Raw genomic sequence first — 15,132 nt, 5'->3', positions numbered from 1 at the left:
TATAAAGTCCATACACATGCAACTGTCAATTTCCCTCCCGAGTTTTTAAACACCTGACTGCACCTAAAATAGTGAAAACTCCTTCAACTTTATGCTTTTTTTTTTTTTTTGGTGGTACTAGGGGTGGAATCCAGAGGCTTTCTACCTCCGGGCTATACTCCCAGACCCATTTTATATTTTATTTGGAAACAGGGTCTCACTAAGTTGCTGAGAGCCTCACTAAGTAGCCGGGGCTGGCTTTGAACCCGTGCGATCCTCCTGTCTCAGCCTCCCAAGCGCGGGGATTACAAGCGTGCGCCACCACGCCCGGCAGCTTTATGCTTCTAAAGAGGGCCAACACACATCTTTATGGGTAGAATTTCTGCAAGAAACTAGTACTGGGGCATTTTGGGAAAAGTTCCAAGTACAGTTTTTAACAAAAGTACAATATTAGAAAGGCTGCCATAAATCATCCTTTAGTAGATTTCCTTATCACATTTTTAAAAGTAAACAAACTGGGCTATATTTGCAGCGACTCAAGGTGGAGCATAAATTTAAATGATCCATTTGTTCAGTTCACTGACAGGAGGCTAATACTACATGAATATATTTTTCTTCCTGTCAAGAGTTATTTAGAAGCCAGGAGCGGTGGTGCACGCCGTGTTCCCAGCTACTCCAGTGGCTGAGGCAGGAGGATCACAAGTTGAAGGCCAGCCTGGTTAACTTGGTGAGATGCTCTCAAAACTTTTTTAAAAAGTTATTTACATATGTGCAGTATTTTAATTAAAAATAAAATATAACATCATAAACTCTATTTCATAGGAAAACAACAGGGAACTAGATAGGCAAGTCTTTAAAGATGAAAAGGCTTCTAATGAACTGCTAGGGGGGGACTGTAAGTAGCTCGTCTGTCTGTCCGGCAGGCAGTCTGGTGGGGGCGAGGCCCGCGTGGCCCCCGGCCGGGCCTGCGATGTCTCCGGGCAGGCCTGTGGGGTCGGGAGCACAGGTCTAGGCATCTGAACGGCGGCTCAGTCTTTCGGGGCTGCAGACAGGAAAGGGCTCTGTCACTGAGAGCACACGGTGAGAGGGTGAAGCTGCAGCAAGCAAAGCCTTCCTCCTCCAGCAGGAAGCGCACACTCAGCCCGCCGAGCCCGCCACGAGCGTGTCGGGGTTAGTCCGGAGTCTCCGGCACCCCGTAGTGTCAGTGATGTCCGCTGCTTTGCTTCCACAGTGGCAAGAAAGGAGACATCCCGGTCCCGGTCAGACCGCAAAGCCAGAACGGGCTCCTCAGTGACTTCAAGATGAGGGTTACCGGCATTTCTAAAATACACTAAGAAACAGCAGCTTGAGTGACAGGTGCCATGAAATGTGTTCTAAACATATTCTAGTTTCGTTCTGTTTTAAACCACATGTCAGGTCAATAAATTGCTTTTAATAGGAGAGTCAAATATGTAAGTGCTTACAAATAATAAAATCAAAAAGTATTGAAGATTTTAAAGTTGGATCCCCAATAGTTCGTTTTAATACTTTTTTCCTACACCACAAAGACATGGGTGAGTGCCCGGAGGAAGCCCAGGCACAGATTGGGGGGTGGCGGACTGGGCGGAAGGGGAGGGCCTGGGTGGTTCCCCGGCCTGTGGAGGTAAGCTGTCCAAGGGACAAAGCACATGTCAAGTCCTTTAAAGGTTTAAAATAACCGCCTCGGCTGAATTGTAAATGTCTCGTTACTGACTACAAAATAGAACCACTGCCACTTAAGAGAAGCCGAGGCCTAAGCCTTTCAAAACCTATGCTGTAACTCAAAATCGACAGCGGTTTGCCTCCTTTCTGGGAGTCCATGCGATGGCTTGCATTTTAGCATATGTTTACTAAAGGTAACGACTGGATTCCCTTCCTCAGTCATTTGACAGAGAGCAAACATCGTGCACAAAAGGACTATCCCAATTGCGAGACGCACTGGAGGACCGGGTGGCGCAGCCGGCCAGCTTCGTGACGGAGCTGGAGCCGCCGGGTGAGCGCGGGCGGGGGGCACTGAGAGCTGTGCGCACCCTTCCGCAGCAGCGCCTGCCGCAGGGCTTTGGCCAGCAGGACCCTCACGTTGGGCACGGGATCTGACGCCAGGCTCAGGGGGCTGGCAGCAAGCGCTCCACACACTGGTCCGCAGGGCCGCTCACCACCGCCTGCGGCACAGCAGTGCCTACGAGCTCCCCCAAAAGTCACTTCAGGGCCCGCAGGGGTACGTGCGGCCTCTGTGCGTGAACACTCCATCAGCTAGGAACCTTTCCTACCGTACTACAATGCACCCACACACTGGTTCACACGCAGTCAGTGGTAACATCTGCAGGGACAGCAGAGGCTCTGGGCCAGAGGGATGGGACTCACACCCTAGCCAGGCCGCGGACTCCCTCCACGGCCCTGGGCCAGTTTGGGGCCTTGCCGAGCCTCAGTCCCTCCACTGCAGCGGCCTGGAGGCCCTCAGGGGTTTTTTGCCTCTTCTCCTGACCTTCCCTCCCTGGATTCTCACAACCCGCTTTGGAGATTCACATCAGCCTCGTCTTGCAACTGGGTGCTGGAGCCCGGTGTGGTGGCAAGGTCTGACAGCAGGGAGCCAGCGCTGGCTCAGGTCCGCGGGTGCACGGCTGGCTGATACCCCCACGGCGCTGGGATCCAGTGGAAGCCAGATGCTTGTGACCCCGAGGCACCGGGGTGACGTCTCCCCAGAGCCGGGTTTAGACCAACAAAGTCGGCCCTCTTGCTGTCCGGCACCCCTTCCTCTGCCTGCTGGCCCCACCACGGAGCTCCTCGGCCACCTTCTGATGAGGGTTTTTGGTTTGCATTCTAGACCTTTAATAATTAGAAAAATCAGTAACTAGTGAGAAAAATTAGTGAGAAAAAACATCTTCACAGATTTTTCTCGAACAAAAGTAGCTGGTATAATCTTTTATTTCTAACAGATTTTCCAAATCTCAGATAAGGAACTAAAATTAAAATAATAAAAAAACAAAAACAAAATTCACTTGTGCTTTTGCTGCAAAATGTTGCACACACCAAAGGCTGCGCTCTGGGCCGGGGTCTGAGCGATGCCCCGTCAGCCCTGCAGGGGGCGCCCGAGAGTGCTCGGTGCGGTGGTCGGGAGAGTGGCAGGGTTTCCGAGCTCTGGGCTATCTATTGCCAGCGGTGTCGGAGGCTCCCGGGAGGCACTGTGCCTTCCCCTCACCTGTGTATATGCCTGAAAACATGAACAATTAACAGTGAAAAGAATTCCAAATAACTCTACCCAAAAAACCAATCGTGCCTCTGTGCTTCCTGTGTGATCTCAGGCAAGTCACTTGACCTCTCTGGGCTCAAAACCAGCGGCCCAGAGGTAAATGAGTGTCTCATGCTCAGCCACGGCAGCACAGCAGAGATTGAGCTGTGCTGAGATGCCCGCCACCCAGGCATTAGAGAAATGGCAGCCGCCACCACTGCCATGAGCCCCGGCCAAACACAAGTCCCTGTCTCCAAGCCGCTCAGGAGAAAGGGGGCAAGGGGCGCTGGACAACACTTCCTGGGCCTGGCCCCGGCGCCCCGTGGAGGCCCTCAGCTGGCCGGCAGGAGCTGCGGAGAGCCGGGCTTGGCACTCACTGGCTGCGCACAGTAGGGCCCCGGGAGCGCGCTGTGGTGTGTGGGCACGCGGGCCAGGCCCGCCCGCCTGTGGGGTGACAGCCTCCTGCCGGCCAGTGGGCCGCCATCAGCACAGGCGGGCCTTGCAACCTGACAAGTGCCTTCCAGTCCACTCAGGGCAGCGGGCCCGCCGACGGCTGGGGCCGGGCTAGCCCCGCACCTCCTGTGGGCAGCGCGGCTGCAGTCCCCGCGCTGGGAGGACCCCGGCCTGCGTGACGGCCAGGGCTCGCGCCCCAACCGGTCAACGCTGGCCCTTCCCTTCAGAATTAATTCAAAGTGTTTGTGCCCCCCCACAATGAATCTAAACCCTTGTTCCCCCAAATGTACTTAAAAACCCCGTGCCTCTCCTCAAAGTGAATCTAAAATGTCTGTTACCTTCCCCTCAAAATGAATTTAAAATGTCTGTGCCCCTTCCCTTTTAGAATGAATTTAAAATGTCTGTGCCCTTCTCTTCAAAATGAATTTAAAATGTCTGTGCCCCTTCTCCTTTAGAATGAATTTTAAATGTTTGTGCCCCTTCTCTTCAAAATAAATTTAAAATGTTTGTGCCCCTTCTCTTCAAAATGAATTTAAAATGTCTGTGCCCCTTCTCCTTTAGAGTGAATTTTAAATGTTTGTGCCCCTTCTCTTCAAAATAAATTTAAAATGTTTGTGCCCCTTCTCTTCAAAATGAATTTAAAATGTCTGTGCCCCTTCTCCTTTAGAATGAATTTTAAATGTTTGTGCCCCTTCTCTTCAAAATAAATTTAAAATGTTTGTGCCCCTTCTCTTCAAAATGAATTTAAAATGTCTGTGCCCCTTCTCCTTTAGAATGAATTTTAAATGTTTGGGCCCTTCTCTTCAAAATAAATTTAAAATGTTTGTGCCCCTTCTCTTCAAAATAAATTTAAAATGTTTGTGCCCCTTCTCTTCAAAATAAATTTAAAATGTTTGTGCCCCTTCTCTTCAAAATAAATTTAAAATGTTTGTGCCCCTTCTCTTCAAAATGAATTTAAAATGTCTGTGCCCCTTCTCCTTTAGAAGGAATTTAAAATGTTTGTGCCCTTCTCCTCAAAATGAATTTAAAACATTTGTGCTCCTTCCATTTAAAATAAACTTAAAATGTTTGTCCCCCTTCTCTTAAAAATGAATTTAAAATGTTTGTGCCCCTTCCCTTTAAAATGAATTTAAAATGTTTGTGTCCCTTCCCTTTAAAATGAATTTAAAATGTCTGTGCCCCTTCCCTTTAAAATGAATTTAAAATGTTTGTGCCCCTTCCCTTTAAAATGAATTAAAAATGTTTGTGTCCCTTCTGCTTTAAAATAAATTTAAAATGTTTATCACAGTAAGCATCAGAACACAGAGAAAAAGGTGCCTAAATATATGGCAATATACACATAAAAACCTTCATAAAAAATTATCAAGGGCACTGGCATTAGAAAAGTGCATCACTGAACCTAAGGTTCTAAATTTTAGCATGTGTCTCCCTGCATAATAACTAAATTGTTACCTTTCAGAACATGCCATTTTTACAAATGTTAATACCACCTGAATATCTTAATATTTCCAAATGAGATGTTCTTCAAATATTTTCAAATGAGATGTCAGTATTCAGCAGGTTTAAGCCCATATAAAATGAGATTGGCTTTTCTATACTGAAGTCTGCTCACTAAATATTTTTCCACAAAACTGAGCTGGAGAATACTAAAAAAGCAAAAAACAAAAACAAAAACAAAACAAAACAAAACCCAGTAAGCTATTATTTAAAGAGTTCCATGTATAAAATAATTTATCCACAATTTCCATCTGAGGCACACAATTCAACAAAAATTGATAAAACCATAATGATTCCTAATTTACAGCTCCTGATTTATATTTCCTAAATTACAATTCCTAATACAATTTCTGAAAATTGGCAAAACTATAATGCAGTTCCTAATTTCAAAATTCAAAAGCTAGTTTTATAGGTAAATGAATTAATTTACAGTTCCTGATTTATAATTCCTAAATTACAATTCCCAACACAATTTATGCAAATTGGCCAAACTATAACACAATTCCTAATTTCAAAATTTAAAAGCTGGCTTTATTGGTAAATTGACAAAATAAGCCAAGAAAAAAAAAAATAAAGGAGTTAAAAAAGACACATCAACATTCCTATTCATACCACTCACAAACAGAAAAGGCCCGAGTTCCTTACTAGTTTGAAGGAGATCCAGCCAACTTCAGAAACTCTATCTGCACACAACTTTAAGGCAATATGCAGTAAGTAACCATACACATCGCTGGGGCTATACAATTCCAAAATCAGTATCAGCTGCCTGAAATGAAAAAAAAAATTTTTTTGGCCCCAAAAAAATCTTAGTAATTTTTTTTTTTTTTTACTCTCGTTTCATCTAATTTAAAAAAAAAAAAAATAGCCGGGTTAGGAAATGAAGACCCAGCAAGGCTTTGGCGGTAAAACGCCGGCAGAGGGACGCTGAGTGCGACGGCCATACTAAGAAACGGAGGGGAAATTCATCGCACGCGACACACTCAAAGGAGATAAATGATAAATTAAACTTTGTAAAGCAGAGGCCGAGGAATAGATGCACACGGCCGTGATGCTTCCCGCGCGTACACTGCGGCCGCGGGCCGCGCGCGGTGGGCACCGGGCACCGGGCACCGGGTACCGGGATGCAGGAGCGGGATGCAGGAGCGGGATGCAGGAGCGGGATGCGCCGCGCCGCGGCCGCCGAGAGCCGAGCTCCGAGCCCCGAGCCGGCGCGGCCTCGCCAGGCGGCGCCGAGGCCGCGGCGACCACCGACCAGCGCCGCCGACCACCGCGGCGGGGCGCGCTCCTCCGCACGGGGACCGGGAGAGAGGGAGCGAGCAGGGCAGGAAAATAAATGGCGTTATTTTCACCCGGGCAACCAAAGGAAATGAAAAAGAGATGGGGAGGAAGTTAGAGGCAGAAGCCGGGGGTGCAGGTGCTACTTTCATATCAAAAAGGCACTGTGTTCAGAAAAATGACACCAATATCTTGGGCACGGGAGCGCGGAATTCTTATCAGCAGCTCGGGCTGCAATAAGCCGGCGAGATGCGGATCGGCCGCCGCCGATAAGGGCGCCCAGGCCCGCAGCCCGCGCCCGCGCCCGCGCGGCCGCCAGGGGGCGCAGCGCCGCCGCGGAAGCGCCCATGCCCGGCCGGCGCGGCCACCCGGCCTCCACCGCTCAAATTAAGCATAATGATTAGGGCTCACAGCAAAGGGAAAATCTTCCAGCTTGCCCCCGGCACCAGCCAAATCCTATCCTGAAGAGCTGCAAAACCCGATGAATTTCTTCGGGGAAGACAATGATCTGAGAGATTTCTAGTTGTGGATAAGAAAAATGAGAACTAAAGATACCGAAATGAATCTGAACGGGCGGAAACTAAAACGCATACAACCCTCTCCCGCGCACGGCGGCGAACACCTGTTCACCTTCCATCAGAACCGAGCCTAGAACATTCCCACTGCAGGCAGGAGGTGGGGGGTAACTTCTCCACACAGGGACCGCTGTACAGATACGAGCCACCTTGGGGGGGGCGTTTTTATTCAATAACTCTCATCTGGGTGAGACCTTTCAGGTCCCCCATCACCCAATTTTCTTTGGCCGCTGAAGCACAGAAAGCATGCTGTCCCTGCAGGGGGACAGCGCTCGGAATGTTCAAGAAGCTCTGCAAACACCGCTCTGATTAACAGGAAAATATCGGAGAGCGGGTGATTCATCTTTTATTTGGTTGAAATAAATTGCCTTATAGAACAGCAGAACACTCTAATTCCAGGGTGACTCCAGCCCTGTCTCCATGTGAAAATGCATGTCTCCCCAGAGACTGTGGTATTTGTAACTTGGAGCTTTGGAATTCGGTTTATACCTTAATAAAAACATAATCTCCTTATCCAAAAGAGCATTATTGCTGCTGCTTTAGAAACCAATTATAAGCTGGACCAATTATAATTAGGACCATCTCTTCTGATCTGCCTTCCCACAGCCCTGGTGGGTTTCACTCACGCTGTGAGTTCATGCCGAAACCTCCAGGTCCTGCTCTTCCCGGTCACTACAAATCCTTGAAGCTGGTACAGACACTCTCTCCTCTGGTCTTCATGGAGCAACTGGTTTTTAAAATTGCCCATGTAAACAGAAGCACGGCATCCCTCACGGCAGCCCCGGGGCCCCTCGTACGGTGCTCTGAATTACAGTTGTCATGGTTAAGGCTCTCTGCTGCCCTGGACCTCTGGGCCCCGTCATTTCCTCCGTGGCCTGCGGTGGCTGTCAGCTAACAGTGCTGCTGTCAGCCTCCCCTGAAGCTCCCAGGCTCTTCCCCTGGGCGGGGGTTGGGCCTCCGACCTCCCCAGTGCCCCCGGGGGATTTCTTCCTTTTGTAATTTCCCACCTAAACCGGCAGCTCTGCCTGTTCAGAGGCGCAGCTCTGCTGCCGCCGCCGCCGCCGCCGGGCTGAGGCTGCTAGTCTGCACGGGCAAGGGAGTCTAAACGTGCTCAGTGCAGCAAAGCCCCTCGAGGGCAGCTTCGGGTCAGTGGGTGCCAGTAATTAGTTTCTCTAGGTCATTTCTAAACTCTGATTTTTACACTCATTATCCCTTTAGGACAGAGAGAGAGAGAAGAAAAGGAAAGGGGGGAAAAAGCAGCAAGAAGGGAAGCAGCAACATTCTGCAGAGAAAGCCTTGGAACAGATCAGCCCGGGATTTTCCCTGGGCGCACTCCCAGGGGCCTCGGCTTCTTGGTCTGCGTGAAGTGTACTGGGGTCTACGGCCTCCACAGAGCGGCAGGTCTGGAGCGCAGGTGTGAGGAGAGGTGCAAGCCACCTGCCATCGGGAGAGCACGCCTGCTCTCCGGTGCCTCTGCACCGCGGGGGCCCGGACAGCGCCGGCTCTGCTCAGCGTCGGGGCCCAGCAACGCCGCCTGGAGACGCGCAGGTGCTTTCTGCTTGTTTTAACCCTTCTCCCTACCATTAGGAAACCATACAGATGCTTCAGAGCTCCTGTGTGTACCTCGTACAGATCCTTTAAAAACCCACTGAAGACAGGCACCAGGTCGGCTGCCGTCAGCTGGTCCCCGAGAATCACAGCCAGCTCGTGAGTGGAGAAGGCAAGGGTCCGACGGACCTCCCACTAGGGTGCACAGCAGGGCACGAGTCACACCGAGCAGGCGTCAGGCGCCGTCCCAGAGTCTTCGTGACATTTGTGGAGCCAAAGAGATGCCAGGTGTTGGCCACTTACAGCTTTATTTCACCAGAGACCAGTAAATCCGCCAACATACATCCACAGGAAGCCGGGCCGACAAGCCGGCCGCGGCCGGCGGCTTCCTAATGAGATAACCCGCCTCTCTCTGCACCTGCCTTGGTAGAGTTTTCCGTTACCTGCATGTCAGAGGCCGGGTTTCGTGTGTCTCTTTCAGGCAGTGCCAATCCTGCCTGCCACGGGTCAGGGCCGCCCCCGGGAGGCTGCAGGCACAGTGCTTGGCTCTGTCGGTACCAGCAATCTGGGCCCGAGCCGGGTCAGTCATGAACACGACCTGATCCAGGAGAGGCTGAGGGGTTACGTCCTGGGGAACAGGAGAAAGAGGAGAGAAAGTCAAAGATAACAGCAACCTCAGGAAAAGCAAGGGACTTGGGACTAACAGTAAAAACAACTAAGCAGAAACTTGAGGGGAACAGGGGCCTTCCTGAAGCCAAGGGTTGCCACCTTTTTTTCCCAGGGAGCGGAGCTTCGCCCGGGAGGGGAGGAAAGCAGCGGCCACACTCGAGTCCGCAGATGAGGACATCTGGGGCCACGGAGAGCAGCCAGACAGCACTCTGCACGGCGTGGCCCGCAGCCCGAGAGTGCAGGCTGCTTCCTCTTCTCACCACCGATCAAGAGTCGAGGGCCCAAGATAGGCCGCGGAATCCTGACTACGTTTTTCCGACTGATAGGGGGCCTCCTTCATGAGACACCACCCACGGACACTTCTCTGAGAGGGAGGCGCCACAGTAATCTACGGCATGCAAGAGGGCTTAAATAACAGGAGAAGTCGACCCACAGAGTAAGACCAAACAGGGCTCAACAAAAGAAGATGTCGACTTTTGGACCAAAAACAATAAAATGACTTGGACAAGCAGATGATACACATTGTTAGATATCAAAATATTTTTCTTACATTGTTTAGCTTTATTAAAACGTGATTCTAGAAGCCAGGTGTGGTGGCACATGCCTGTAATTCCAGTACTGTGGGGGTTGAGACAGGAGGATCGCAGGTTCAAGGACAGCCTCAGCAAGTAGTGAGACTCTCACCAACCTAGTGAGAATGAGACTGTTTCAAAATAAAAATTAAAAATTGGGCTGGGGGTGTAGCTCAGAGGTAGAATGGCTCTGGGTTCAACCCCCAGTGCCACATGCACTAAAAATAATATGATTCTACTTTATTCAGAAAACGTTAAACACTTTAGATCTTCCTCTTCTACTTGAGAGGAACCATCAGAAACACAGATCATGATCTAAGAAAACGTGACTGATACTGATGGAAGAAGACACTTGGTTTTTTTGGCCTTTCTTAAACTTAACTTTTTAAAAATACGATGGTTTGAGTTTCTTTTTATTTTTGAAGGATCAAACCTGTAACTTAATTCTCCTCAAACACGGTGGTTCGCGCCCCTTCTCGGTCTCCAGATGGCCTGTGGCTCCATTTCAGGGTTCGCCTGGATCCTACAGAGTTAAGCAGACATGTTACGATGTGTGCCTCGGACACCGTCCTCCCCGCGCCCCTTCAAAGAACCCTCTTCCCTGTCAGAAGCGACCTCTGCGAGCCCTGCGAGCCCATGCCCTCGAGTCAACGGCGTCTCTCCATTTGCAGTTACTTGTGATGTTCCACAGTCATCTTAGGGCTAGAGAAAATGGGCTTTGTACATTTTAATTTCTAGGCTGCTTAAGGTCCTTACAAAAAAGGTTAATGTTCAAACTGGCAAAAGGCCAACGCCATGCGCCTGCGTCTACTGGTGCCTAAACCCTGGAGGGTGGCTGGCCGGCCCCTCAAGGAGCGGCCGCTTGCTCAGGGCGTGGAGGACGCCGAGGGGCGAGGAAGGGAGGTCGCGAGGAACAGGCCGAGCGCCCCGGCTTTCTCGGGAATCAGAGGTTCAGCAACGGGGACCTCTAGACAGGGTGCAGGGGTGACTCTGAATGAAAAAGAGTATTTACTCAGTAAACTGTTCTTGACTTTCACGTTTGCTGATGAACCTTTACATTAGGTTAACAATTAAAATAAGCAAGAACATTCAACAGTGACGCGCGGGTCTCTGATCATTGATTAGCATTAGCCGAGATAGACCTGACCTTCTCCTCCAACCAGAACATGGACTCCCAACTTGCACTTGAAATGTCATACTGTCTGCCGGCTTAATGGATTCTGACAAATCAGCTCAATCTATGATCCGGGAAAGCCGATTAATACACCGGTGGATGCTGCGTTTGCTCTGAGGCATGCTACCAGAACCGCCAATTCCCAAGATTCTCATTGAAATGTACTGTTTATTTAACAGAATATTTGATGAAACCGAAGCTTTTTGGTATGAGAACCTCAGATTTCTCTTAGGCATGAGAACCTCAACTTCTCCGAGTTAATAAATTCACATATACCAATAAGATATGCGACTGGAATCACTATTATCACTTTAGGAATTAATTTTACTCCAAAGTCTTTGGTGTAATTGTTAAGTGCAGCATTTACTTCAGAAGCCGAGTCAAGGTTTAAGCAAACCACAAGTCGACCCCCAGAGTACTGCGGCAGAGCACATTTCCAGAGCATCCGCGGTGGGGCTGCCGAGCAGCCCTGCGCGCCCGCCTCGCACCACCACAGCCGGGAGGCGCCCGGGGAGGGGCTCCGGGGCAGCAGTGCGCGAGGCTCCTGCATTAGGTGTCCTTGCTCTTCCTAAGCGCAGAGGGAGGTGGGCTCCTCCTCCCTGGCTGGGAGGCCCAGCTGCAGCCCTGGCACCGCGTCTGGTGCGGGGAGCTTTCCCTGCCTTTTATATTTTTGCTTCCTCTTCCTCCCTTTGCAGCTCGAGGTCCCTGGCTGATCCCAGTGGAGCCCGGGAGTCAGGAGCTCCGACTCCCACACCACTGGTGCAGTGGCACCAAGCCCTTCGAGCCGTCAAAAGGCCCAATGGGAAGACCCTGTCCTCCCTACACTTCTGTTTCTGATAAAGAAACCCAGAGACCGCTGGACCCCACAAGGTCAGTGTGGCCACACCTTTCCCCTTACACGAGGAGGAGACAACAGTTTTCTTGCCAGTTCTTAGGAACAAACTAGCGTCCCAGGGTCGCACCCATTTCTTACTAACCAAGGACAGCCTTAACAAACCCTTAAAACTGTACCATTTTTGTTTTGTTTTGCGGTATTGGAACAGGCCTATGGAACATGAGACGTGATAAGTGTAATCACTGAAACAGAATTATAAACTGTGTGAAGAGAAAAACAATTTGCACTCTGGCCCTGAAAGCTGTTAGGTCTGAAGAGTCTGTCTCCGCAGCCCGCGGTAGGAGAGGTGCTAACTGGCCCTGGAAGGCCCTGATCACAGACCTTCCTCCTTCTAGCCCTCTGCTCTTACCCGGCCCAAAGTGGCCCCCGTGCAAGCTTGGCAGGAGTTAGGGTGGCAGGGCCTCCGTAGAGAAGAGGTTTGGAAGCTTCTGGAGACTCAGGGAGAGGGGAGCGCGGGGCCTGTGGCTCCAGGGGGCCGCCCAGCAGGCCAGCGCCGACGATTGGAGGGACTGGAGGCAGCCTTCCTCCTCTAAGGCCTCTGTTCACTTTAAATTCTAGCAATTGCTCGGAATCGCTTGCCACTCTTATTAAAAGATGTAAACAACTGTTAGCAGTGACACGGGACATTTATATTGTTCATCCCCCCAAAGAATCAGTTCTTGTCATCTTTGGAGGAGAGGGACGGTACTTTCTGGTCCCCACCCTGTTTCCGTGGAAGGGAACCAGTGTTATCAATCACCTGATTGATTGGTTGTCTAGTTATCCAAAACGTGACCTTAAGGATGAAATGGAACTTGCCATTTATCTTCTCTGCGGGGATGTGTTAATAAAGCAGGGCGGCTTGGTGACTGCTTCTGCATCCTCCGTGGCTGGGGGATAGGGCAAATACCCACTGTGCTTTGCAATATCCTGGCCGCGGAGAGCTCATTCGGAGCTGATGAAGCCCGCGCAGGACGTGATGGGGGGCAGCGCGGGGCTCTGACACGGACACTTCATTTGGGCCGCGTCGCCACGCTCCCGGGCTCACTCGCAGAGTCAAGCTGCGCAGCTCTCACTGCAGCTGACAATACCTGGACTCCAGCTGCAGGAAGAGAAGTTTCGAGAATTCTAACACCTTGGTGCGGCTCGCGGGGGCCGCGCACACGCCTGTACCTGCTCCCGAGTGGAACGCTGCACGGCAACAGGCCTCTGGGCTCTCGGATACAGCTCTCAGCAAGGTGTGACATTAAGGCCATTACTGCTAACCACTTCAACTAAATGCCAGCCACGCGCAGACAGCAAACCTCAGCTCAGAAGGCCTCAATCAGGAAACACCGGAGCTCGGCGGCAGCACCCCCACCGGAGGACCACGCAGTGTGACTGGACGGGGCGTCTGGGGTACTCTGTTCAGAAAGTGGGTGGGGTCCTGCTTCCCTGGAGGGCAGGGTGGCAACCCCCCCCACCTCAGGCATGAGCGAGTCAGTCTGTGAACAGATGAGTAGCGGCCCTACTCACCATGCCCCAGGGCTGCCCGTCACTCTGACTCAGTGGGACTGCCTGAGACCCCCAGACCTTGCAGATGACACACCTGACGTATCTTCCTATAACAATAAAACTGCACGTTTCCATGTCTCCAGCCTCCCAACACACACACACAAGTTCTGCATCCTGTTCTCCACCAGTTAAACTCAATAGAGTCCAAGGTTCATTAAAGTGAACGGCCAGCCCAGAGCTGGCTCCCCGGCACCCAGGGCACGTCCCTCCGCAGCGCAGCGCACCAAAGCCTCCCACGGCCCAAGGCACATTTGTGGTCAGTTCACAAACAAAACATGTCACCTGTTCCTGAATCTTCTGCAGTTCCTTTGAGAACTGAGGAAAGATGTGAGTTCCTTCTCACAAAGAAATTAAATTTGCATCTACAAACAAGATACTAAACACTGTGGTTTCAGGGACCTGAGAGAACCCTCTAGAACTCATCCCTTGAGCTCCCTGGAGGGCGGGTTCCCAGCCAGCCCCTGAAGCAGAGGTCAGGCGCCTCCTCCCCAACCTGCAAGGTCCTTCCCATGCTCCCAGGGCACTCTGTGCCGCCCCTCTTCCTCGCCCAGGCGCCACCACGCCCTGCACAGGGCCCCTCCACCAGACCCTAGGCGCCCTGCAGGCGCGTCCCGGCACTGTGACGGGGCAGTTCCGCTAACGTGTTTTCCCAAGGCAGACCTTTGTCTGTAGCTATTAGCAGCGATACGTTGCATGTGGCCATTCCTTCAGCAAGCAGTGATTTAATTTCCTTCATAAACTTAAGGACAAAGAATCATCACGGGGCTAACTGGACCTTCACATCTGCCTTCCCGAAAGCACCACCAATCTCTGCCCAGCAACAGCAGCACGTGTTGTTTTTCTCCAATTTCTCCACCTCAAGGAGGAGGACAGATACAGCACTGTTTAGAGAGAGGAGCCGTGATAATGGAGATGGATTGTGAGGTCTGGCTCTCAGATCAGTGCTCAGCGGGAGCACCAGTCATAAAGCAAAACACCCCCAAGAGAAAGCTGTACTTTTCCTCACTGTGCAAAGACAGAGACCTGGGGATTCAGCTCCGGGCTGAGTTCACAGGCTCCCAAGGGGCTCCACCCTCAGCTGCTCCCAACTGGAAAGGCACTCACCGTGGGGAGCCGCATCGCCACAGACGCCCAAGCATCCCCTCTGCAGGAGGGACGCCAGGCCAGGCTTGCACAGGTCTGGCACAGCACGGGCCCGTGTGGAGACAGCTCTGCCTAGCTGCCGTGGTGACACGGCCATCTTGTCCATGTGCACACGCACAGTGTGGAACAAGTATGTACACACACCTCAGTGACAGGCCCGGGAAAAAGGAAGCGGCCTGCGCAGCACACAACTCAGAAATACCCAGGGTTTGCTTTCATTTCAGTGATAATATTTACCCTGAACATCTGGCTCAGTTATCATATGCTCCTGGCCACCAGGAAGGACCTTCTGGATCTCACTCCAGGCCACACAGCTGCTGGCCACAGCCGTGGGAGTGCTGCGAGCCTCCCCGGGGCTCAGCCTCACTCAGAATGAGCTCCTCGCCCTTGCTTATGTCAGGGAGAGGAGCTCGCCAGTGGAGGACACTGCTAAACTCATTGCCCGAGCTCCCTGGAAGGGCCCAGGGGTCTGGGCCCAGGTGGCATCAACATGGAGGCCGTTACTCTCGGGAGCTTCGAGCAGGCCCTGGGCCCCAGGGAAGCAGGGCCTCCTGTTGGGTTCCCGTTGGGCT

General features: G+C 51.4%; 1 protein-coding gene across 1 annotated transcript; it reads right to left on the bottom strand.

Moving 5' to 3' along the window:
• Window positions 1-1,116: 1,116 nt before the first annotated feature.
• On the bottom strand, window positions 1,117-14,657 carry LOC308277318 (serine/threonine-protein phosphatase 4 regulatory subunit 1-like; the record flags this gene model as incomplete). The annotated part of the gene is given in 11 exon segments (XM_080716481.1): window positions 1,117-1,201; window positions 1,937-2,159; window positions 2,268-2,271; window positions 5,822-5,942; window positions 7,653-7,753; window positions 8,608-8,769; window positions 9,018-9,034; window positions 9,037-9,202; window positions 12,234-12,312; window positions 12,955-13,054; window positions 14,522-14,657. Coding segments are annotated over 11 exon segments (1,194 nt in total).
• Between the last annotated feature and the right edge of the window lie 475 nt (window positions 14,658-15,132).

Source organism: Muscardinus avellanarius (genome assembly GCF_963383645.1).
Source record: "Muscardinus avellanarius genome assembly, chromosome: 19".
NCBI lineage: Eukaryota > Metazoa > Chordata > Mammalia > Rodentia > Gliridae > Muscardinus > Muscardinus avellanarius.
The sequence above is the reverse complement of the archived record's forward strand: the minus strand, read 5'-3'. Positions and strand labels throughout refer to the sequence as shown.